This window comes from Cryptomeria japonica, chromosome 3 (assembly GCF_030272615.1).
Source record: "Cryptomeria japonica chromosome 3, Sugi_1.0, whole genome shotgun sequence".
NCBI classification, from domain to species: domain Eukaryota; kingdom Viridiplantae; phylum Streptophyta; class Pinopsida; order Cupressales; family Cupressaceae; genus Cryptomeria; species Cryptomeria japonica.
Genome location: NC_081407.1, coordinates 35,451,651 through 35,475,795, shown reverse-complemented (window position 1 = coordinate 35,475,795; position 24,145 = coordinate 35,451,651). Strand labels below are relative to the sequence as shown.

The 24,145-nt window shown below is 38.4% G+C and overlaps 1 protein-coding gene across 2 annotated transcripts in view; it reads left to right on the top strand.

The window, feature by feature from the left end:
• The first annotated feature begins 8,963 nt into the window (after nucleotides 1-8,963).
• Nucleotides 8,964-24,145, top strand: part of LOC131046742 (uncharacterized) — a 213,024-nt gene continuing 197,842 nt past the window's right edge. The window contains exon 1 of one of the 2 annotated variants that reach the window (XM_057980532.2): nucleotides 8,964-9,533. In XM_057980532.2, coding sequence (XP_057836515.2) covers nucleotides 9,151-9,533 — 383 coding nt within the window. In that variant the 5' untranslated portion in view covers nucleotides 8,964-9,150. The remainder of the gene's footprint in view (nucleotides 9,534-24,145) is intronic. The other variant, XM_057980531.2, reaches the window with a different exon arrangement.

The following is a 24,145-nucleotide window of genomic DNA, read 5'->3' as shown; positions in this document are numbered from 1 at the left end:
CAATTTTTAGGACTTAACCATTTATACAAAAACAATTATAAGAGTTGAACTCCATATCACAGTTTGTCAAAGAAAAGTGTTTTAGTTGGCTCACTATTATGCTTTGTATTCTATTGCAATGATTGGTATGATCTTGTGGTTTTGGGAAGATGTTGAGCATAGTGTATTGGGCCAATGAAATGAGCTTCAAGTGTGTTGGTGCTCTAGTGAATTGTATTTATCATGTTGATGTCATACAATCAATTTGATCTGCACAGTATTTACCAGTTCAATGATGACGTTCTTCTGCACTAGAAGTTGATGCTTGATTTCTTTTAGGAGATGTTGTAGAAAGGTTGCAGATGGTCTCCAATACCTTGATTTTGTTCTGCATGATGTTTTGATTCTCTCCGTAATGATAAAAAGGCAAATAATTAGCGATCTTGACTGTGGTGTAAAATTTGCTTGACTAGGTAAGTTCCTTCAATTGTAGTTAATCCTGACCTATTTCATTGGCTTTGAAGGATGTGTTATGATATTTAAGTGCTAGGTTGATTTGCAACCTAATTTTGTGGTTGATGAATATGCTTGGAGCTGACGTATTCTAGGTCACAAGATTCATTTGTTAGGTCCAATTTGAGATGACCTAATTGATGTTTTGGATGCTACAAAGGATATATATGGAAGGTTAAATCATTTGTGAAGATGTGGTGTTGATTTAATGTGCAAAATAAATTAGTGATATCTCGGATGATGATGGAGTGTGCAAAATTTTTATGACAAAGTAATTGTGCTACAAAGAGGACTTCACTACCAACATGTCATATGCTTCTTCTACAACAATTCACATTATGCATGTCATTATGATCTCATTCTATCTTGTTCTAGAGAATTCATCTTCAAACTTCAAGTATTGTAACTTGCCTTAAGGCAATGCACTTTAGCCTAGAAGTCCATTCAGGGAGTAGTGATCTTCCTTGGTAGTGAGACTAAAATGAATATTATAATAACTTGTTCCATATATTGTGAGTTGATCCTCATCGTGGTTTTTCCCTTCTTGGATTTTCCACGTAAAAATCCTAGTGTTCTTATGTTGTGCATGTTGTGTTTTATTCTTTACTTCTATAGATTTGCTTTAAAGGTTTAAAAGTTAATGAATGGTTAAAATTTGATTTATGTTGATTCACCTCCCCTCTCAGCACCTTTGTGTTTTCAACACAAGTATCGATTATGGGTTAAAATAGTTCAATAATGCCCTATGTACGTAGTAGTTGATGTCGTGGCTTGGTGCAATGTTAAAAAAAAGTACAACCCACATGCAAACTTTTTCAAGAACAGGAACCCCCTTTATAGAAAATGTAAGGCTTCCACATAGTACCACAAACCCATTAAACACATTCCAACTTAAGCTGCCAAAGATAAAACCCCCCCTTATGGCAAATTTTAGGTCTCCATGTAACATTCCAAACCCACATCACACAACAAGAGCCCACTAGAGACATCACATGCCTTTCCACTTAGTATTTTTAGATCAAAATTTTCTTAATATATATTTTCTAGGTCTACTACCAACATTGAAAGAAGCAAAATATTCTCCAAGGAAAATATTTGTAGTAAATATTTAAGCTACCATTAGAGGTGACCATTAAAGCAAATCATCCACAACACAATAAAATATTTTCTCTATCAAAACACTTTGGTTATAAATCTTAATAAACATAACACTTGGATATAAACATTTTTAGATAAATATTTGGAGGGAACTAAATCTTTCATGATAAATCAATGCAAAAGGAAAATAGCTCATTAGCTTAACGATGTTAAGAAAACATTACCAAAGATTCTCTGAAGCACCATTTCCTAATACTTTGTAATATTTGTTGCTTGTAATTATAAAAAACATATTAAAAAGGATAGTTGTGATCAACATTAGAATTGAAAAATATTATATTGAATTCCAAAATTTATTAGCAATTTTAGAGGGTTTCCCTTGATGTCAACGATCCCAAATAGTAGAACCTACAAAATTTCACAAAAAAAAGAGTGAAAACAATTGAAATCTTTCCTCAATCAATCTTACATATTACAATCTTAATAGCAACAAATAATTAAAAAGGATAACATCTCATTGTCAAAGTGTCATTTCCACTAGCATGTACATGGATGTAGGTGTCTAGTAACAACACATAGATGCCACTCAATAAAACACAAACATTTAGCCAAAATATATAAGTAAATGACCATAAAGTAAAAGAAGTATTGAAAAAAAAAAAAAACATGAATGCCAATTTGCTAAAATGGTGTCCTTTGAAACTTTAATTCTTGGGTTATATTTAATTTTTTGTAATGACTTATTAGGTTTATTAGTATAAAGTATTAGTGTTTGGTTGAAATAGCTCAATGATGCCTCATGTTTAAACAATGACCAATATTGTGGTTGGGTGAAATGTCAAAAAAACCCACATACAAACTTTGTCAAAGACACTTTCTTTCTATAACAAATTTCAAGCCTCCATACAATACCGAGATCCTACTAAACACATCCTAATTTGTAATGGAAAAAATACAAATGTTTGGACAAAACATATAAATGATTATAGAGAAAAATAAACAGTAAAATGAAAAAGTCATGAATATCAATGTTGAAATGGTGTTCTTTGAAACTTTAATTCCTACGGTGAATTGTATTTAATGCAATGCCTTGTCAATAGTTTAATATCAAGGATTAGTAACAGTTTGAAGTAGGCCAATGATACCTTACGTATTTAGTGACTAATGTTGTGGCTGAATGTGAAATTAAAAAAGAAGAAGAGTACAACCCACATACAAACTTTGTCAAAGACATGACCCATCTCTATAACAAATTTAAGGCCTTTATATAATATTGCAAACCCACATCACATACTATGAACTCCTATAAATATCATGAGCCCTTTTTCCCTCAGTAGTTTTACATTCTAACATGAAAGGTGTTAGATATTCAAAATGTTTTTTTATTAAGGATAAAACAGGTTTTGAAGGGACTTGAAACCTTATTTACAAGAAGTTGTCATAAAGATACTCATAGCCAACTAGCAACCAACAACCATAAAAAGGGGGGCACACTAGTAATGAAGAGCCAAGGACATACCAAAAAAAGAACAAAAACATAAAGACAAGCACCACTAATGAAGGTTTTTGAGGGCCTCAACAACCTCAACCTCTAATTGGTTAATATTCTAATACATTTTGTTCATATCTTGCAAATTAGTTTTTGTTTGCTCAATAGACTCCTTCAAGTTACCCCGTGTATGAGAACACAAACCCTTCTCAGTGACCACCTAATTATCCTAATCAAAACTCTCCAAATCCATATATGCATTATCAAAAGATTTAGAAGCCTAAAGCTTCTACCACTTATCAATAAGACACCTAATGATTTTGGTATTGTTATGAATAGCCTTGTAACTCATATTGACCATACTTACTAGATTGTCATGCATCTTTTTCATCTTGGCCTCGAGCACAATGATTTACCCTTCATAGTCTGCTTTCATAGTCTTGACATCTTTAGCAATATTTTCAAGGATAGCCAACATTTTCTTTTCATCCTCCTTAGACCGGGGATTATCTGCTTTTCTTTGAAAAGAATCAATGTTACTCTACACAGACTAGATTTGGTTGATCTCTAAAAAGAACCATTTCGACAGTCTAAAATGGTCAATAGTTGCATTTCTAGTCACCCCAAGTGAGTCATCTAGGTCTTCTTAGTGTAAACTAAGGAGAGGCGATTCCTATGGTTTTCTTAGAAAAGGAGGACGACCCTCTCTATCCCCCCCGTCCTAGGGGGAGAGGGAGGAGAAGAGGCTTCCTCCAATTAATTTTTTCCCATGGCAGTAGTGTCTTGATCCCCAATCTTAAGATTTTTTCCTTTCTCGTCCCCCAAATTACACTTTCCAACATAACCATCGTCCTCATAATCTAAACCATTGGAACCAGAGATAGCCACATTAGCTCTTTACCTTTTCTTACCCCTACCTTTCACATTAGGAGGAGTGGTGTAGCCATTCTTCTGTGAGTTTGACTCATTGTCGTCAACATTCCAATCCTCATCCCTTGTCTCGGTATCCATGTCATCCCTTGCCTCAATATTTGACTCCTCATCATTGACCGAGGTAGGGAAACCATCCTTCTGAACCCTAAATTTGGAAGGAGAGGGAAGAGACTTAACATACTCAAGAATAAGGAGAATTAAACTCTCATGCAGTATTGGGTTCCTAACATTCTTCCTATGCTCTTTAAATTCAAATTCCAACAAAGCTAGCAGATAATAAGGGAAGGAAACCTTCTGTTTATTCCCAAGACATTTTAATAGGATAAAATGGAAGGCAAAGACAGTGGAAAGTCTCCAATCCAAGGAAAAGTAGCCCACAATTACCTTAATAACAGTCACCTAGAGAGATTTGAGGGATTTTATCTCGTAGTCACCACTTGACTTCTTTACTAGTTTCTTGCCCTCCTTCCCTTTGAGAAAATTATGCACAACCACCTCAAAAGATCTTATGTCTTTGAAGATTTTCCTTCCCTCCATAGAAAGCCCTGTAATCTCTATGATGACCTCTTTAGAAATCTCCACATTCTTCCCATAAGCTGAAAGCGTCCGATCCTTTCAACCTTTAATGAAAATTTTAGAATCTCTAAGATCAGAGCCATGGAGATGTTCTAAGTAAGGAGTAACACCACCCCTTTCTAGGATTCTCCAAACCTTAGCATCTCTCTTAACATCGATACAAGTTAGAGGTTCAACCTTGTTCCTTTCACCACCCATAAGAGGAAAAGCCCAAGAATCACCACTAGGAGCCTACCCCACAAGATCACAGGTAGATTGAGAAACTAGAAAATTGCCTTCCAACTACTTCATAGAGAAAACTAGGAAAGAAAAAAACTCACAATCCACGTGGTAATCATGAATTGGCAAGGACTTCCCATAATTTCATTAATAAATCTATCCTTCCACACACCAATAAAAGCCTTGAGAAAAGTGAGTCAATTAAATGCCATTTCCTCTCCGAACATGAAGCATATCATGCTTAATAATATCATCAACATTAGATGGGAGGGGTTCATTCCTCTGCCATCTAAACTCATCTCTCCTAGTGACATCAATGTTGGCAAAGGAGTCAGCAAGGGTATTCCCTTCCCTAAAATATAATGAGATATAAAGGAAGCTTCAAAAGAGTTAATTTTAAGAAGACAATCTTTAATAAAGATCTCAATAGACCAACTAGGCTTCTAAATCTTCTTTAGACATATAGAGTGAGTCACCTTCAATCCATACTTTTTAATACCCTTGAAAATGAGCAAGCTTAAGACAATGACAAGCACTTGTTGATTCAACAAGATGATTGACCTAGATTCCTAGAGGGAGTTGTTGATTCAACAAGATGATTGACCTAGATTCCTAGAAGGAGAGCCACTGTTGACAAAAGCCTACCAAATTCATCTCTCAACACTAAATATTTGACATGTTAACCATGTCATATTGACTATTTACTTAAAGAATCAAATCACAAAACTATTAGAAAAAAGTATTTTAAACTTAAGAACTAATTCTATATAACATATTTTTAATCCTATTCGACTTGAAAAAAAAAGGTATATTAAAAACTTAATCACAAAATATCAAACTCTTTATAGTGCACATTCAACACACCTAACATATGAGAGGGTTTTGGTAAACCCACCATAAAAAACTGACATGTTACGTGTGTATAGAACACCTAGTATGGGCAAGCTATTTAAATACACCTTTTTAACACAAGTCTAACATCTTTGGAAAAAAAACATTCTACACAGAATTGGTTTCGGGACAAAAGAAATCCTCATTTAGAAGAAGAAAAAGAAAGAATTTTAACGTCCACGAGGCTAAGAATAGCCTATGGGACAATCTGATCAAGCTGAATTAGTTTTTTAAGGTCTGATCTTTGCTTATTCAGGCTGATGACGAGAGCACCCATCTTCACGATATGCTCCTCGCTGAATAGGTTATACCATGTGCTGGCAGTTAGAAAATTGGCAAACTTCTCCTGGCTGACTTTAAGTGCTTCACACTCCAAGATAAAATGTTTTTCAGTTTCCACGCTCCCGCTGACGCAAAACGGGCAAACTTTTTCTTCCCAAATCTCTTTTGGCCTTTTCCACCGCCCGGTCTCACACCGAAGTTGGTGAGATTTGGTTCTAAGCTGTGCGATTAGAATTTTAGCCTTCCATGATATATTAGCCCCTATATAGACTTTTTGAAGATGATCATAATTGGGGTTGAACTCATTAATATAGTATTGTTTTTTCCTTCCTAACCCAATACTCCAATTTTTCTTGTAAAACTTTTCCATAACGAAGACCTTTATCTCCTTGCTGTTAGTGGGGCATGAGTTCAAATAAATATCCCATTTTTTCAACCATTTGATGTTTTGTTTCATCCACGTCTTCTTCCTTTTGCACAAAGTGTTGTTGACAACAACCTTAGGCCATCTATCTTCTCCCATTTGCTCGGTTCTTTTTAAATAGCTAATGAGACGCACCATAGCAGCTGCCTCAATAGGGGCAACACCCGTTTCACTTAACATGATATCATATGGGACCGTGCTTTTAATTTTGAACTTGCTTGTGATCAAACGTTTTTGAATTCTCTCAATTTGCTTCCATTGAGAATCTAAGGTATTGCTGGCCCAAACTTCACAACCATATAGAATAACTGGCAACACCAAAAGCTTAAAAAGTGTTTGGATGGTTTTCCAATCCCAAAGCTCAGCCTCTCTGCATCTATTTTGAAGTGCATAGAGTGCCCTCCAGCCGCCTAGAGTTCTCTTCTTCCTGCAACCTTCCCAACTAAGACTCTTGTTGAAATCAATTCCAAGGTATTTGTAATCTGCAACTTCTTCAAGAATGCTACCTTCAAAGTAAAACTTATGTTGCTCTTGTTTCCTTCTACTTGAGAAAACCATGATTTTCGTCTTGTTGATATTAACTTGCATTCCCACAATATTGCAAAAGCGCTCAAAGGCAAATAAGTGCTCTTACAAACCAAGGGCGGAATTGGCAAGCAAAATGAGGTCATCAGCATAAAGGAGCAGCCTTATCACAAATTCACCCAATTGAATACCATCACCATTCTGCATGTTTAACCATTCTTCAAGTTTGTCAATGTATAAGCCAAACAAGGTATTGGAAAGAGGACACCCTTGTTTGACACCAATATCAATCCTAAAACTAGTTGAAATGCCATTAGGAGTTCTGATTTTCACTTTAACCTCCTCATAAAGCCTATGAACAACAGCCCTAAGATGAGCCGGGATACCAAGCTCTTCCATTCTGTGCCACAGTTTGTTACGTGGGACTGTGTCAGAAGCTTTTTTGAAATCAACAAAGCAACAGAAAACATCTTCCTTTTTCTCCCAGGTTTTTTCGATGATGTGTCTTAAAGTAATACCATGATCAACTGTGGAATGTTTAGGTTTGAAACCAGCTTGGCCTTTTGAACGTTTATGATTTTCTTCTGCCCATTTGCTGATTCTATTTTCTATCATGCTGCCAAATAACTTAGCAAACAAAGGATTGATCATTATAGTCCTATAGTTGGAGGGGTTATTGACATCTCCACTTTTGAAAAGAGGTATAGCAAGACTTGTAGTCCAATATTTAGGAAACCCATGAGGAATGATGTTATTGAATATTTTTGCAATATGAGGGGCAAGGATTTTCATGCCCCACTTGAGAAACTCTGCTTGAAGTTCACCTAAGTCTTTAGCTTTACCAACACCCAATTTCTTAATACCTAATTCAATTTCTTGCACGGTGAAAAGATTAGTAGAAATGTTGACCAAGGGTGGGGGAGCTACCTCCAAATCATGTTCATAAAGTTGCCTAGCATAATCAAACCATTGAGTGGCTGTGATACTATTGTCAATCTGTTTCTTTTTTGATTGCAACTCTTTCCAAAAAAGTTTGGGATTATATTTGCTAAGAAAAATTAACTCTTCCCTCCTAGTACACATAAAATTAGCTTTCTTTTTTTTTAAAATCTGTTTGTAAGCTTTGATGCGAGTCTCTTTATTATTTGGCTTTCTTAAACCTCTTCTAGCCATTTTGCATTCCTCATCAAACCAAGCATTCACCGGGAAACAATTTGTCTCAGATTTTTTGTTTTTTGCTCTTTTGCATTTTGAGAGGGCCACATGGATCAGATTTGTTAACTTATGACTGTTGAGATCATGAAATGTCTTTTTCTCCCATTTAAGAAGTCTCTCCAAAGCAGCCTGGAAGATACAAGCATTTTCTTGCGTCAAAAGAATTTTGCCCTTTGAATGTTGTTGTAGGGAAGGTTGATTTTTTTCCATATAATACCTCTTTTCTGCCCAAACAATACTTAAATAGACCGGTTTGTGATCTGATTTGAGGTCCCATAAATGTTCACCAATCACCATATCTTCGATTTTTTCACATAGGCTATGCGAATAAACAACGTAGTCAACCATACTCGCCCCTTTGTAAGTGTTGCAAGTGAAATTGCTAGAATTTGTCCATCTAATTAGACCATTACAGATAATTAAGTCAAACATGCCACAAAGAGTAAACAACTTTTCCCCAAATTAGTTGCAATCATTGGTGTCTTCTGACACTCTTTCCCATTGATGATTTTCTTCTTCTAGGAGCCAAATAGGATTACAATCATCTTTACAGCTAAAGATGCAAGCCTATTCACTTGTAGTTCTAGCATTGAAATCCCCCACAAGGAGGACCTCGCCAAACTGAGAGAACACATCAATATCTTTTTTTAGGGCAGCAAAGGGGTCTTTGCTGTCAAGACCACATTTCTTGTAAGTTTTGGAGACCTGCAGAGCAAAATAACATGCTGCAATCTTAATAAAATTATAATTTTATGAGATCTTAAACCATAAAAACTGTTTATTGGAGTCCTCTTTTTCAAGCTGAATGAGACGCCCTTCTTTTTCTTTCACTAACACCAATATCCCACCATGACCCTTGCCATTGCTAGCTGCTTTGTTCCACACTGCCATTTTTGAATAACCTTCGAACGTGGGAGTTTTACAACCTTCGTGTTCATGAGTATTTATCATCCCTAGTAGTTTTTGTTTCATCATCAGAGAATCTTCTATTTTTCAGCAGTGGAAGATGAGTTTCTTAGCAGGCAGGTTGGCAGGCACAGAGGGCGCATTCTTTGCCAACCAGTCTAAAATAGCAGCTGCTCGCTTGAGAGAGAAGTTAGGCGATGTTAATGCGTCTCCCTGTCCCGTTCCATCTTCCAATGATAGCTCCAAGGCTGATGTTCTTCCAGAGATCCTCCGCCACTCCATTCCCTTGTCTTCTGGGAATGACACCGCTTCGACCATGTCGCGACACTCTTCTCTGGCCTCTGTCTCCGCTATCGTGAGAGGCAATACTAGTAGTGGTGAGCAATTGCAGTTGGGAAGGCATCAATCCCCTGATGTTCTAAATGCCATGAATCCTCTCAATGCATGGATTTCGGTTCCCAGAGCAACTTTTGGTCCTAAAAGGCAAGTTTATCTTAATCATCATATTCATTTTTTCCCTCTTTTGGCTGTAAAGAGCCGACTTACACATAGTTAAGTAACCCGTAGGTGTGACTTCAACGTGTTACCCAACAATGTGTAAGTCGGCTCTTTACTTGGAAGCATAGCTGTCAGATATCTTAATCACTATATTATATTAAGCAATATTAAACATATGCCCGGGAGACTTCAATTTCCTTCGTTATGGTTGGTAAATTCCTTTTGTTGGGTGTCCTTTGGCTTGTTGCCACTATTCAAGGATATCTCTTCTGCCAAATTCACCCTCGTGAGTAGATGTAGGCTACACCCAGAATTAACTTAATTCTACAGTTGACAGTTTATTTACCTTAAACAGTTAAAATTTGTACATTGTAGGGGAAGCTCCCTTGAGACTAAACACTATTGTAAACCTTCTCTACGAATTCATAGGAGAAGCTTCCTAAAAATCAAATACTATCCTAAACCCTAAACTATAAATGAAATTCAAAATTATGTGGACTGTACAATATTATCAAGGGGACATTGTGTTGTGATCACTGTTGTAGCTCCACAAATCTTAAAGACAACACCAAAACCTAAGGTTGGGGAAGGTCAATATAGAGTGATAGATTAGAATTATGATCGGACAGTGACAACAATGGACCAATTCATGTGAGTGAGCAATCTCTACTTCTTTAGGTTTTCCTAGGCCAACCAGAGTACATGAATTGCATGATCTATCAGCTCAACATGAAGATCAATGACCCATACGGGTTCCTTTGTGTCCATATAATATTTGTTTTCTTGATTTGCAAGTTTTTAGGACTCGTACATAAATGTTTGACAATTTTGCATGCATAGATTGATACTATAATGATATTGACAACACTAATTAATACAAATATGAAATATAACTGTTCATATTATATAATTTCTACTATAAATTTCTGATTCCAGTTATTATCAAATTACAGAGATTTTAATGCAAAAGCAGAGTTGAACAACAATCTCCAACCATATATAGATTTAGAAGCAACTTGCTAGTCCAAGGAAGCTTTAACTAGGTGGTTGCTCCAAGGGACTGATAACACTGATCTGGAAGTGCAAACTGGCACGCAAGAGATACTGCGGGTCAGATAATGCTGTTTTTGACTGAACTGAGCCTTGAAATCACCTATTTGATTTCCTACGCCTCACCTTATACCTCCCCTACTTGGTATGGATCCTTTGCTGGGCACACCAAGGGGCGGCAACTAGTTTTGTGAGCCTTTAGGCTCCTCACAGACTGGACGACTCCTCATATAGGCTGGACGTCCCCCTTCAATCTGCTGCCATGTCCCCAAAATACACTCTAGCTCCCTCCTAAACTCGACACCTTCTTTCATGCAAGCTGTGACTTGTAAGGTAAGAGCTAGGACTCCACAAAAGAATCATCACAATCTATTCTTCCTGGAAATACCTCCTACAGATGGGTGGCCAGTTATTCCAATCTTAGATATTTTAATTTAATATCAATCTCCCCACACACTGGAAAGAAATGAAATCTTGCAAATTAATTTTTTGCCTGCAAACCCTCAATAAATTTGTAGCCTTAAGTTCCCGTGAATCCTTAAAATTTGACAATCTAGCTCAAGTTCTCTACTTTTGTTTCAGCATGACATGTGAATCTTGCTTAAATCCACTTCCAATTTGACTAGGAATAAACATGTAATGTTCGCTTCCTAAGCACTTTCAGCTTGGTGACCGTTTGTCTATTTAGTGGGTTCCCGAAGACAAATGAGTTAGGGTAAAGGGACTCATGGTGATAGTTTGATCCAGCTTATTTGGTGATGCTAGGTGTTGTATTGAGCTCAGTCAGTTGAGATATGCATAACACCTTTTTCTGGAGTGAATTTGGGTAATTTGTCCATACTATTTTTAGTGTCATGTTGTACATCGACTTGGCTAGTTGGCAGTATTTCTATTGGGGGATGTTGATTTGAGCAGGTGATGATGATATTTTGAGTTTTAATGAGGTCTAGAGCATTTAATTTAAATAACGTTTAAATTATAAAGTTAAACTAAATATTTAACTTTAACGTTATTTAAGTTTAAATATTTGTCTAAGTAGGCGCCCAAGGTGAAAATTAAAAAGTGCTTTGCAAATATTAAATTTAGTGACCTTTTTGGGGAGTGAACGCCAATGTGGGAGTTATAAGGTGATTTAAAAATTAATTTAAAAAGTGCTAACCCTAATCTGGGTTTGGGGGTTTCTAGAGGCTTATTTATTTGGTTTTGAGCTCATTTTTCAGGATGTTGAGATTGATATTTTGAAAACAAATTTGGCTAGTTGAATTTGTTTATCACGTGGCTTTGTGAGGACAAAAACCCTTGCAAGGAACATCCTCTATGTTAGTGAAAGGTCTAATCTGGAGGATTCATTGGTGATTTCATTGAGAAATCACAACTGGCTTTATTGTTGAAGATTTTAGATTGTATTCTACATTTGTAGAGCACAAAAGGTCAGAGATTTATTGTGGAGGCAAGAATGGAGTGTATTGAAGGTTTTTATTGCTGATTATACATCTATTGTGTTGGCTGCACTTGTCCATTTGCTGCCCTTACAACTTGGATTGAGGGCGTGGGAGTTTCTGAAGGGGACAACTCGGGTTTTGAAGGTGTTTTTGTTGCTGCTTGTAGGCGTCCAGGTATGCATTATTCAAAATACATTCAAATTTGGTCATAAGAGGTATTCCAAGGTGTGGTGTCCAAGTTTGGAGCATCCAGTTTACTGGTTTTATGGAAGATTTCAATATTGTAAACTCCAAATTTTATGGGTATGTTAGAAATGGCATTATAATGTATTTTGATGATCTGGGTAGTTCATATTTCAATAATATAGTATTTCCAATTCTGAAAATAAATCTGAAGTATTTCTAGTTGTGGGTAATTTCTGAATATATTTTATTTTGAAGAATTATTTTTTTACTTATTTACTGCAAATAAGATTATTGCAATACCCTTCTCTGCATCTCCATCTACTCAAGAACAGTTAAAAACTTTCAAACAGATTACAAAACAAAAAAAAAACAAGGGTGTATATTACAAATCACTTGTCTGAAGCCAAGTACCCTTAGGGTTTTTGTCATAGGGTTTTCAAATTGAACAAGAGGCCAATAATCACAATGCATAATGAAAAATGATCAAATATGTGTAATTTTTGATTTGCAACTCCTTTAATATCTCGTTTCGAATTTTCAAGAACTTTTTATTTTATTTTTAATAAAATGACCTCTTCTAATTTTTAATTCACTTTTGGGTCCTTGAAAAGTCACTTTAACATAAATGATCACTTTTTAAATTAAATAATTACTTAAATTAAACTAGTATAGACATCTTAAATACATCTACCTGAAGAAATGCCGAGAGATATCGATTGGAGCTATTGAAATATCCTCTGCAGTAGCTTGACTGAAAATGCAAGGAATATTTGCTAATACTGACTGTCCAATCTGCATGTTATGCAGTTTAAGTAATTTGCGTGTTATGCTGTTTTGCTGTCTCATAAGTTTCAGACTTGTGTAGGAGTTTTCAACCACATGTTTCCTATTAATGAATAGCTACAAATGACTCCTAATGATAGAATGATTACAAAGAGTGCATATACAATTAATTGATAGTGTTCCTTACCAAATTTGACACACAAATCATGCATCTACAGCTAGCTGGCATTATATCAAACACTTGGTATGAAAGCTCAGACAACCATATAATTGGAATGCAACCTTGTATCTCCTGTATTGCAAAGATAATGATCAAATAACATCATACCATATCTCCACTAGTAATCAAACTCTTTGCATACGTTATTCAGTATTTCTGAAGACAATGGACATCCATGGACATTAATCAAACATCTGAAAGTACATTGAGTGATGCCAAAAAACCTGATTTGAAATTGCCTCGCTTGGAGTTTGAAGAAGCAACCAATATCCCGAATTTAGGTGCCTCCCTTTGCCACAATCGAACTAATATCAAAATCGCCCCGGCTGTAGCAATGGAGGTCTGATGATATCTAAAGATCAGCTGCTAGCCTTCAAATTCTCCTTCCAAAATGATCGCCTTCAATCCTCAAGTGTGGCTCTACCCCATCTTCATGTGATTTGATGCCAATATTGGAAGCTATGAATAAAATCGAAGGGAATGAATGGACTGCTATGATTTTTGCTTCAGGCTGATTTATCACTGATCTCCCTCCAAATACTCCTTTAAAGTCTTTCAAAAAGCATCGTCCTTCTCCTCCAATGCTATGGCTGCCTCCCTTGCTATGATTTGTTGCTAAGCTGATGAAATATGAACCAAGTCGAAGTTTTGGGGCAGAAAATACGATTTCTTCTCAGAATTAATTGAGGCACTGAACACCTCTTATTCCTCCCTCAAAATGCCTCAAAAGGAATTGCCCTTCCTCCCTTGTGCTGGTGCTGTCTTCTAAGATGAAGTGTGATGCAAAAATGAGCCTTAAGAAACAAAATCGTGGGAAGTAAGGGTCTGGTCAGATTTTGTTTAAGAACTGATATGACACCTGCAACCAACACAAAATCTCACCCAAATGCTTCTACCAAGATCCTCTAATTCCTCCTTCAATGCTGATACAAGTGTGGATTGAAATGAGCCCTTGGAACACAAAATCGAGGTACACACAAGCTGATACAAGTCTGAAGATGTCTGATATGTAAACTCAGAAAATAAAAAGACTTCTAACTCCAAAAATTGCCTCCAATGATCTCCAATTTGCATTCTATCAAAATCAGCCCTTGGCCATCAGTGAAGCTCAAGTGAAAGGACTGATTTGTCCTTCCCAACCACCATGAATGTGTATTAATTCTAATAAGCACAATATGGAAGACTGAGTTGTCTCCCACTCTCAGCTACAACCCCTTGGAAGGTCTTCCACTCCCTCAGTTATGCAATCTATGGGAGTTTTCGTTCCCAAAGATGAAGATCTGCAGAAACCGCTCAGTTCCACAAAATCCAATCAATATTCAAATCAACAAACCAAGCTACTTGAAGCTTCGGTTAGATCCCCCCTTTATACTTTTTTTCATTTCATCTCTAGAAGCTTCTAGGAGTGACTTTATGATATAATTTTTAATTAGTCACTTTATTAAATTAATTAAATATAAAGTCATCTTTTAATTTTTAATTTATTTGATAACTTTATAAATAATTAACTTAATATTATTAATTAAATTAATTAATTAAGCTATCCTTGAAAAATAATAATAATTTTGGACAACTAAACCAATTAAATTAATTAATCAACTCCTCTCCAAAAATGGGGACATTACAATCCGCCTCTCCTGAAATTGCTTGTCCCCAAGCAATCATAGATGCAAATAATCACCTCCACCTGGATCCCATGGGAAAATCCGTGTAATGTCGCTGCTGTCACCACATAGCTCCTATAAAAGCTGTACTAATATCACCTACTGATTCTGCTGAACCAAGTCAATCACCTCATCACATGTTACAAGAGTATAAGCCTCATGAGGAAGCAAGTCAAGTGACTGACCCATCTTGCTCCCAATCTCTTCTGAAAGTGATCTATCAAATAAACCATCCATCACATGTAGCCTTGAACTATACAACTGAAATAAGTCGTGAACATGAGGATCAAAGGTGAAGCTGTAGAAACTCTTCACTATATAGACCTTTGAATTTCCTTGTATGAGACTTGCATGAAATCCTGATGCACTAGAAGAATCTCAATCATCACTATCAGGAGAATGGTCCACATCCAAATCATAGAGTGGATTATCCAACAACCATGTAGCATCAAGCTCAAACAATGGATTATCCACCATCTCATGCTCCTCCTGAATAACCAACTGTTCTTCTTTCTTGCTCTTCTTCCCACAAAGAGAGATAGAGTGTAAGCTCCCATCTACAATTCCCCTCAACGCATAATCCCTGTTATTTGATTTGAATTTCATTTCCAACTTAGGCACATTGAGGGTAAATTCTTCTGTCGTGGAGCCATTTCATTCCCAAGACTACATCTACTGCACCCATGTTAACTACATAAAAATCAGCTTGTAGGTCATAATCATTCAGCAACAAAGTGAGAGCACATATCCGTTTGGTGCACATGAGGGTATATCCATTTGCAACTCTAACTCGAAATCCCTTGAAATCCTCTGTCTGTAGTCTGCTTCGAGCCACAAATCCTTCATCAATAAAATTACGTGTTGCTCCACCAGTGTCAAGCAAGGCAATGCAACGCTGTTCATTAACTGATCCTCTGAATCGGAAAGTAATCTTGCCTTGTTCATCAACAAATATAGCTATAGGAGATAGATTCCCATCCGACTCAAGCTCTATTGCCACATTTCCATCCTGATTGTCTCCTGAAATAGCTGGTTGATCTGAATTTTCAAAACTAGGATCCTCATAATACACTCACATTGCATGATTCGCCTTGCCCTTAGGCCTCAAGGGGCAATCATGCTCTCTGCTGTAAGGCTCCTTGCACCAAAAACATAATTTTTCCCTCCTTAACTCTTCTCGTGTCTCCTCATCCACCATAGTTGCTGATTTCTTTTTCTTATCAGTGTAATGTTCCTGGACCGTACTGGCGAGGATGGCAAGGTCGTACGGTGGTGTCTAGAGCAGGGTCGTACGGTGGTGTGAGGCAAGGCCGTACGAGAGTCAAGTAGAGGCTGTATGGTGGTGTCAAGAAGCAGGGTCGTACCATAGTGTCAAGAAGCAGGGTCGTACGGTGGTGTCAAGATAGGCCGTACGGTGGCGTCAGGGAAGCAAGCCGGACGGTGGTGTCAAGAAGCAGGGCCGTATGGCGGTGTCAGGGAAGTAGGCCGTACGGTGGTGAGAAGAGAGTGTGACCATACGGTGAAGAGGGTGTACGGTGGACTTCAACCTGTGTGCGGTGAAGGGGTTGGTCTTCCGCAAGCATATCAAGTAATGAACTTTGAATGTTAGGAATCCTTGGACTTAGTTGACATGCATGTATACCAGATTATCAGATATGCAACTGGAAGTAATATTTGATTCAACAATGATGTGGTTCCAGATTTGCCAGATCCGGAACAGGTACACAGAGCAGAATAGGGTGAGGGATGAATCCCACTGAAACTGCGGATACCAAGTAAGGAGGGTCTTCCACCTCCGAAATGGCTGACCACGGAACTCCTATTGGAATTCACACAAACAAAGAAAAATACCAAATTCGCATACCTATACCTACAACAATGACTAAATCGGCCATATATATGGGCTCCAAGAAGTTTCCCGAAGGGTTACAAACGGGCTGACACCAAAAAGTTTATAAATAACTAATTAATAAAAGGGGTCCGAAATATATTATTAAGTATGGGGCCGTACAATAAATTATTTAAATTGACTATTTAACTATATCGGGGACATTACAATCAGCAAGTTGTTGAGGACTCTCATTTCTGGTAGAAGGAGTTTCTTTATGCGAACTTTTGTTTCTAGGGGCTGGGAACTCCATACTCCTCGCTTTCTTCATTGCTTCTTGTAGTGTAGGTGGGTCAAAGGCTTTCAACCAGCCTCTTAGTGGCTCCATTAATCCTTCCATGAACAAGACAACCAATCTCCTTTCGCTAATGCTAGGCACCATAACTGATAATCTCTGAAAATCACCAATATATGTCTCCAAGATACCAACCCGTTTCAGCTGTGCTAATTCTCTTAAGTACAACTCCGGATCCTTGCGATCAAATCGCTCTATGAACCTGTCCGTGAATTTTGCATAAGTGGTGATGTGTATATGACCAAGTGTGGTTAATCCATGGTACCACCATTCATGAGCAACACCCTCCAAATGTAATGTGGCGAACCTGATAGCATCCTCTTTGGGCATCGGTCTCAATGACAAATAGTTGTCAAGCATCCTCTTTGGGCATCCTCCTCAAGCATGGGATTAAGCTGGAAATAAGTATCTAATTTTTGGACCCATGTCCGTGCTGAAGCCTTCCTTGTACCATCATAGTATGGAATAGACAACTTTCCCAACTTCTTCCTCATCTCATAATTATGTTGTCGGTTTCCTCTCATGGGCATATTCTTGAGTCTAACATCCATATATTCCCTGAATGTCATCTCAGCCTGTAACTCAGGGCTCGAGTCCCTCCAATCATCCATAATCATATCTTGAATCTCTTGCTGTGTAGGACCGACATTATTCTGGTCATTCTGTCTCGGAGGAAACTGTGGCATGAGTGGTCTCGTAGTAGAAGAACCTGCTCTAGCATATGTCTTAGTTCCCCTGTTAACCGATGCGTCTCCATTACCTCCATTACCCTGTCCACCTCCCTGGTTAGCATTATTACCCTGATTGGTATTATTACCTTGGTTGCCATTATTACCTCGGTTGGCATTATTGCCTTGATCTGCTCTCGTCAAATGTTGTGTAAATGCTATAGCCATCTGCTGCAATGTAGCCTAGAGCTCCCTCTGACCCCTAGCAAGATCACTGAGCATCTCCCTAGTGCTAGGTTCTCCCCTTTCCCCATCTCTGTCACCCATGGCTGGTGCTGAAAAAGGGTCACCCTCCTCTTCAATCTCTGGTGAATTCTGTAGGTTTGTGTTTGACCTGTTTCTCCTCAAGTAATACTGATGTGCTGGACGCATGAAACCCTCACAGGATGGCAGGAAAAACAAGCTTTGATACCACTGTAATGGACACCCTAGAATGCCCAAAAACTAAACCAACTACTGATAGGAATTTAGTCAAACAGTTTGCATCCAACTCCTTATTTCTTCGTTTAATGTTTAAATCCCCTTATAGCTTCGGAAATGAAATGTTTGTTTGTTTTTAAGTCTTTGCATAAATTTGAAATCACATAACATGAACTAGAAGGGAATTACAATAATATGCAACATGAAGATTGAACTACTGCTGATATGATATTATTTCCAGAATTATTAAAATCAAATACATAGTAGATTTTTCAACTCACTAAATACTCCAGCATTTTTGACATAATATTCCAGCAATGACTTCCCATCTTGCTGCTACAGTAACATGAATAGTGCCATGCTACAGTAACATGAATAGTGCCGTGCTACAGTAACGTGAATAGTGCTGCTACAGTATTAATTATGCTGCTACAGTATTAATTAGTCTTCAATCAGTCCAATATCTTCATAAAATCATCCCTTCAGAATGGCATAAACATTGGTCAAGAAGTGGAGAAGGTATGATCAAAACACCAAATCTGCCTGTAGCTGGGGATGCACCCAATCTGCCTGTTAATGAAGCTGATAGCAATGGATTCCAAAGGCCAAACCCCAAGGGAATGACGTCTAGAATGTCACAAGAGAGGATAGATGTCCTCTAATGCCAAGAACGGATCTGCAACTCACACATCAATTTCTTCTCATATTCAACATGCTGAATGAAGCCACAAAAGCTTCCTTTTATTCTTTCTCCAAGGGTCGACCCAACTCACTTGAACAATGTGGGATAAAAGATGTGCAATATAAAACATATTAAAATATTCACTTATGTCTCCCTTGGGTGCCCCTTTGATTTGCACACATCCCCATAAAATAAATATTAAAGTAACACTTTAGTATTTTACAATTAAATTAAATGTTACTTTAATAGCACTTCAGGCATTAAATTATATTAGGAATCGGACTCCGAATAGCGCGAGTGATAGCTCGTCGGAAAGCTCTCGCCGAGGAGTATCGAATACAATCACCAAAACTAGCCTCCATTGTGTCTTGCTGACTTACTAAAAATATAAGTATGCCTGAAACTAAGTAAATCAACTCCGTTTTGGCCCAAACTGGAAATGACTAGGCCAAAACACTCTAGGATCCCCTTAAACCTTCGTTAGCCCTCGGGACCATGTAGAGATAGGCTAACGCACATACACTTGGTCAACTGCTAAAGTGGGGACATTACAAATTCACCTTGATCCACACTTGGCTTGACACAAAATTGAGAGAAAAAGGAGATTTTGGGAATTTCGCTCTGGACCCTTTGGAAGGGTCAGGAGCGAAATTCACATTCTAGGCTTTACTCTTCATCTCTTGAACTCCAATCTCCATTGCAAAGTCAATATAAACCAATCCACCTTCAACCACGCCATAGAAACTAAGGATTTGACCTTATCAAAGGGAAAAATAGGCGTTTTCAAGAATTTCGCTCTAGACCCTTTGGAAGTGTCAAGAGCGAAATTCATGATTTAGGACAAAATCCTTCACTCTTTTACTTCAAATCACTTCCTAAGGCAAAAACATGTCAATCTACTTCCAAATATGCCCAAGGAACTAAGATGTTGGTCTAAACAAGGAAGAAAATGAGGTTTATGAAGAATTTTGCTCTGGACCCTTTCGAAGAGCGAAATTCCCAATCTTGGACAAAATCCTCACTTTTTAATGCTTTCATTCACTTCCTAAGGCAAGAACATGTCCATTTACCCCCACTATGTCCAAGGAACAAGGCTTTTAGTCTTAACAAGGAAGAAAATAATGTTTATGGGGAATTTTGCTCTGGACCCTTTGGAAGGGTCAGGAGCGAAATTTCCATTCTAGGTTGATTTCTCACTTCTTCCATTCAATTTTCCTTCAAATTTGATCAAACTCACCTCTCCTCACCACAATCAAGTCCATTTGCCATCCACTTAGCTCAAAACAAGGTCATTTCAACATCTTAGGCAAAACAGGGGGTCAAATTGAGGATTTCGCTCTGGACCCTTTGGAAGGGTCAGGAGCGAAATTCCTATCTTGGGTTGATTTTCACTATTCCATCGCCTCAATTCACCTTTCAAAGGTAAGAACGGATAAAATTCCTTCCAACCATGGCTTAGAAATCCAAAACTTGGCCATAACAAGGAAGAAAATAAAGGTTATGTGAATTTCGTTCTGGACCCTTTGGAAGGGTCAGGAGTGAAATTTTCATTTTAGGCTCATTTCTCACTTCCTTTCTCCTTTCCTTGGCTTCGATATAACTTGTTAGGCCTCCTTCCATCATCATCCAGTTCAAATTGGCATTCTCTTCAAGATTTTGTGAAAAAATAGGGTCTTATATGAATTTCGCTTTGGACCCTTTGGAAAGGTCAGGAGCGAAATTCACCCTTTGGCTCAAATCCTGACTTCATTTTCACATTTCTTCATCCAAACAAGTGAATTGCCTTCAATAATACCTGGGACATGGATTAGTTCATAGTTTTGGTCAATGTAGAGTGTCCTATAGAGGAATTTGCTCTGGACCCTTTGGAAGGGTCAGGAGCAAAATTCCTATTCTTGGCTCAATTTACCTTGAATTTGACTTGACTTTGCCCTAGACTCAACCCTTTGATGCATTTCCTTTCATATTTTTGCAAATTTGCTCAAACTTCTTGACCTTTTCATCAAATCATCAGGTCTAGACTTGTCCAAGGCGTCTCCAAAGGACAAATACGTCAACTTCACATCAAACTATGCCTAGGACTTCATCTTTCACCTATTGGACCAATCTTAAACTCTCAAAGATGACACTCACTCACAAAACTTCATTGACCTGCTCGAACTCAGACCATACACAAAAAGCAAAACTTGACCTAAGGAAGGCCTTAAAAAACCCTGACCTGGACCATCTATTGACTCACTCTAGCTCAAGCAGAGCCTGCTATCTTAACGATCCCTCTTACAACTCTCAAAGTGCAAAGGCTAATAGATAAAAACCTAAAAGACCCAGAAAACAAACCCTAGAAAGCAAAAAAAAAGGGGTCCCCATTTGCAATGGGGCGATGTGTGAATACGTCACAACAGGTACATGCATAACATTGTAGTTTGCATATGAGACACTTAGGGAGATGTGCATACATTGGGAGTGTGTATGTAGGAGAATTTCCACCTTTTATGGTGTGATGTTGTTATTACTTTATCATATCCACTTATTGTGGAGTGATAATTCCACCTTCGGTGGGTGATCCACCTCATGTGGAATATTTTATTATTTCTCCTACCTACACCTACCTACCCTTGCATCTCGTTGAGCCACATGTCATCATTGTGTGCTCTCTTGTCTCTTAGCCTTGTCTTTATAAGCAAGCTCATCTACATTGTATGTAATTTTCTTGATGATCTAGTTGGTCTCTTTTGCATCTTGATAGGAATACAGTTTATTCTTGTCATATTTTATATCTCGTTATTGTGCTATCTTTTGGTCTCTTTGATCTTGGTTGCTTCAAGCATAATCTCACATGGTATCAGAGCGGTTGGAGCACCTTTGCATAGCCTTTGGAGAGATTTTATTGCATCATTGAAGGAGGTCAAGAGATAGATCTGATGAGAAGCATCTTATAGAGGCGTCCTAGACTAGATCCGACCTCACCATTGTGTCTGGGTGGCCATTTCCATGAATTTTGACTATAAATTTGCCTATATTGGGTGAATATCAAATTTTGGGGCTTGGAGGAAAAATATAGCCAATTTGGCTATATGTATTGCAGAGCCGTACCTGCCACCGCCGCAGACTCTCCCCACCGGTCGATAGCCCCGTGCTCCTGCCGCCCTCATCCCGACTGCTGCTCAGGTTACTCGGCCGCTGCTCTGATAACCCAGCCACCCTCCTTGCCGGGTTCACTTCCTCCTGTTGGCCGCTCAGACTACTGGCCGTCGACTGCTGCTCTGATAACCCAACCACCCTCCTTGCCGGGCTCAAATCCTCCTGCTGGTTGCTCAAATTGCCGACCGTCGGCCGTTGTGTCTCCCCCTTCGGTGCCCACCGGTCCCTCCACCTGTGCCCGCCAGCACAGGCCATGCGGCCGCCAACTATTCGCCTCTCAGCCAACACAGGCCACGCAGATCTCCACCATACTTGCGACGCAGTGACACGTGGCGTCATAGTATTTGCCCACTTTTGCTCAGTTTCTGCACACGCAGGCGCCACGTGGCGACGAGTTACTTGTTGCATTTGCCACATCATCCTCCCACGTCAACGCCACCTAATCCGTTGTACGCCCAGTCAGCGAGACATGTCATCTGTACAGATTGCACAATCATCCGTCCACATCGGATCTATACGACACGTTAGCTCTACGTAATCCGTACGAAACCAATCAGAATCTATCACGTCATCTGTTGATGTACTGTTGACATCATCATCCGTACGGTCAGCCAAAAGGGGAGCGACGATTTGGCGACGACCATATGGCCGTCAAATTGAGCCTCCTGTTTTGCTGACGTCATCATTTTTTGAAACTTTTTTGCCCCCCTCACCATTAAGCCTTTCAGTTTTGTAGTTCAACTTTGGAAGGCCATATCTTGCTCATTTTGGCTACTTTTTGGGTGCATTTTTTTTTTGATTTGGGCTAATTTTTCGTGTACTTTCACGTGGTGGTATTATTTTTTGATTTGGGTGGACAAATTTTTTAGAAAATTCAGTTTTTGGTGACTGTACTTGTCCAATCCCCTTTTTTGCAACTTCCAAGACTCCGTTTGGGCTAGAGTTCCAGGACTCATCGAGTCTTGGCGAGTCTCGAGCCAAGTGACCCTAGCCGAGTCTCAGGGATTCGTGACTCTCCAAGACTCGCTCTAGGCAAAAATCACTAGAAATTAGTTTTTTTGCCGAGTTCTGCCGAGTTTTTGCCAAACCTTGTCGATTTTTTGCCGAGTCCTGAGTCAGATCAGTTTTGTCGAGTCCGAGTCTCCTTTCTATGGTTTGGGCTCATACAAACTCCTTTTCAGGTGCCGTTTTTTTGAAAGTGCATGTTTTTTCATCTACTTTCATAATCTGCTATCAGTTTGTAGATATTTTGAGTGGAAATTGTACTTTCAACATATGGTCTTTTTTGGCCAATTTGGCACTTGTATTGCATAGATCTATCATCTATCCTTTTGGTCTTTTGCATTGTAGTTCTAAGCTTGTTGGGGCAGTTGTAAAACAAAATCAGAAGTCCACTTTGTCTTTGTTTGCAAGTGGCCTATTGTACACGCACTATGTATAAAGTGCCAAAATCATCATTTTGGGGGAGGGGGGAATTTGATTGAGTGAATTTTGGGAGGGTGTCTCTTGTGCTCTTGCTCTCTTGTGTTCTTTTATTTTGCTGCTATGGGTTCTCCTCAGTTTCCTCTCTGAACTCCACATAATTATGCTACTTGGAAAATTGATGCATGGAGTAAACTAATGGAAAAAAGGGTTAACTCATTACATTGATGGAACTATTGTTGCTCCAACTGATCCTAAGGCTGATCCCAATGGTCACTTGGATTGGCTCACTAAGAATATCATGGCAATTGGTACCTTAAGAAAGTATGTATCAAAAGATCTCATCTTTTATATTGAGAAATGTACTACAATTAAGGATGCTTGGCAAAAGTTTGAAAACTTGTATGGTCAAGTTGATGAGATTAGGGGATATCAAATTGATAGTGATCTCACCATGTTAGATTCCAAGAACTTTGATACAATACAAGATTATGTCACTAAGGCAAAAGAGTTGAGGGCACAACTCAAAGATTGTGGCATTGATAAGAAGGATACTCAATTGATCTTCAATTTGATGGGCAAGCTTCCACAAGAATATGTAGCATTTGTTTCTAGTTTCCAAACCCATAGGATGACAATGGGTTCAAGCTACACAATGCCTACATTTGATGCTTTC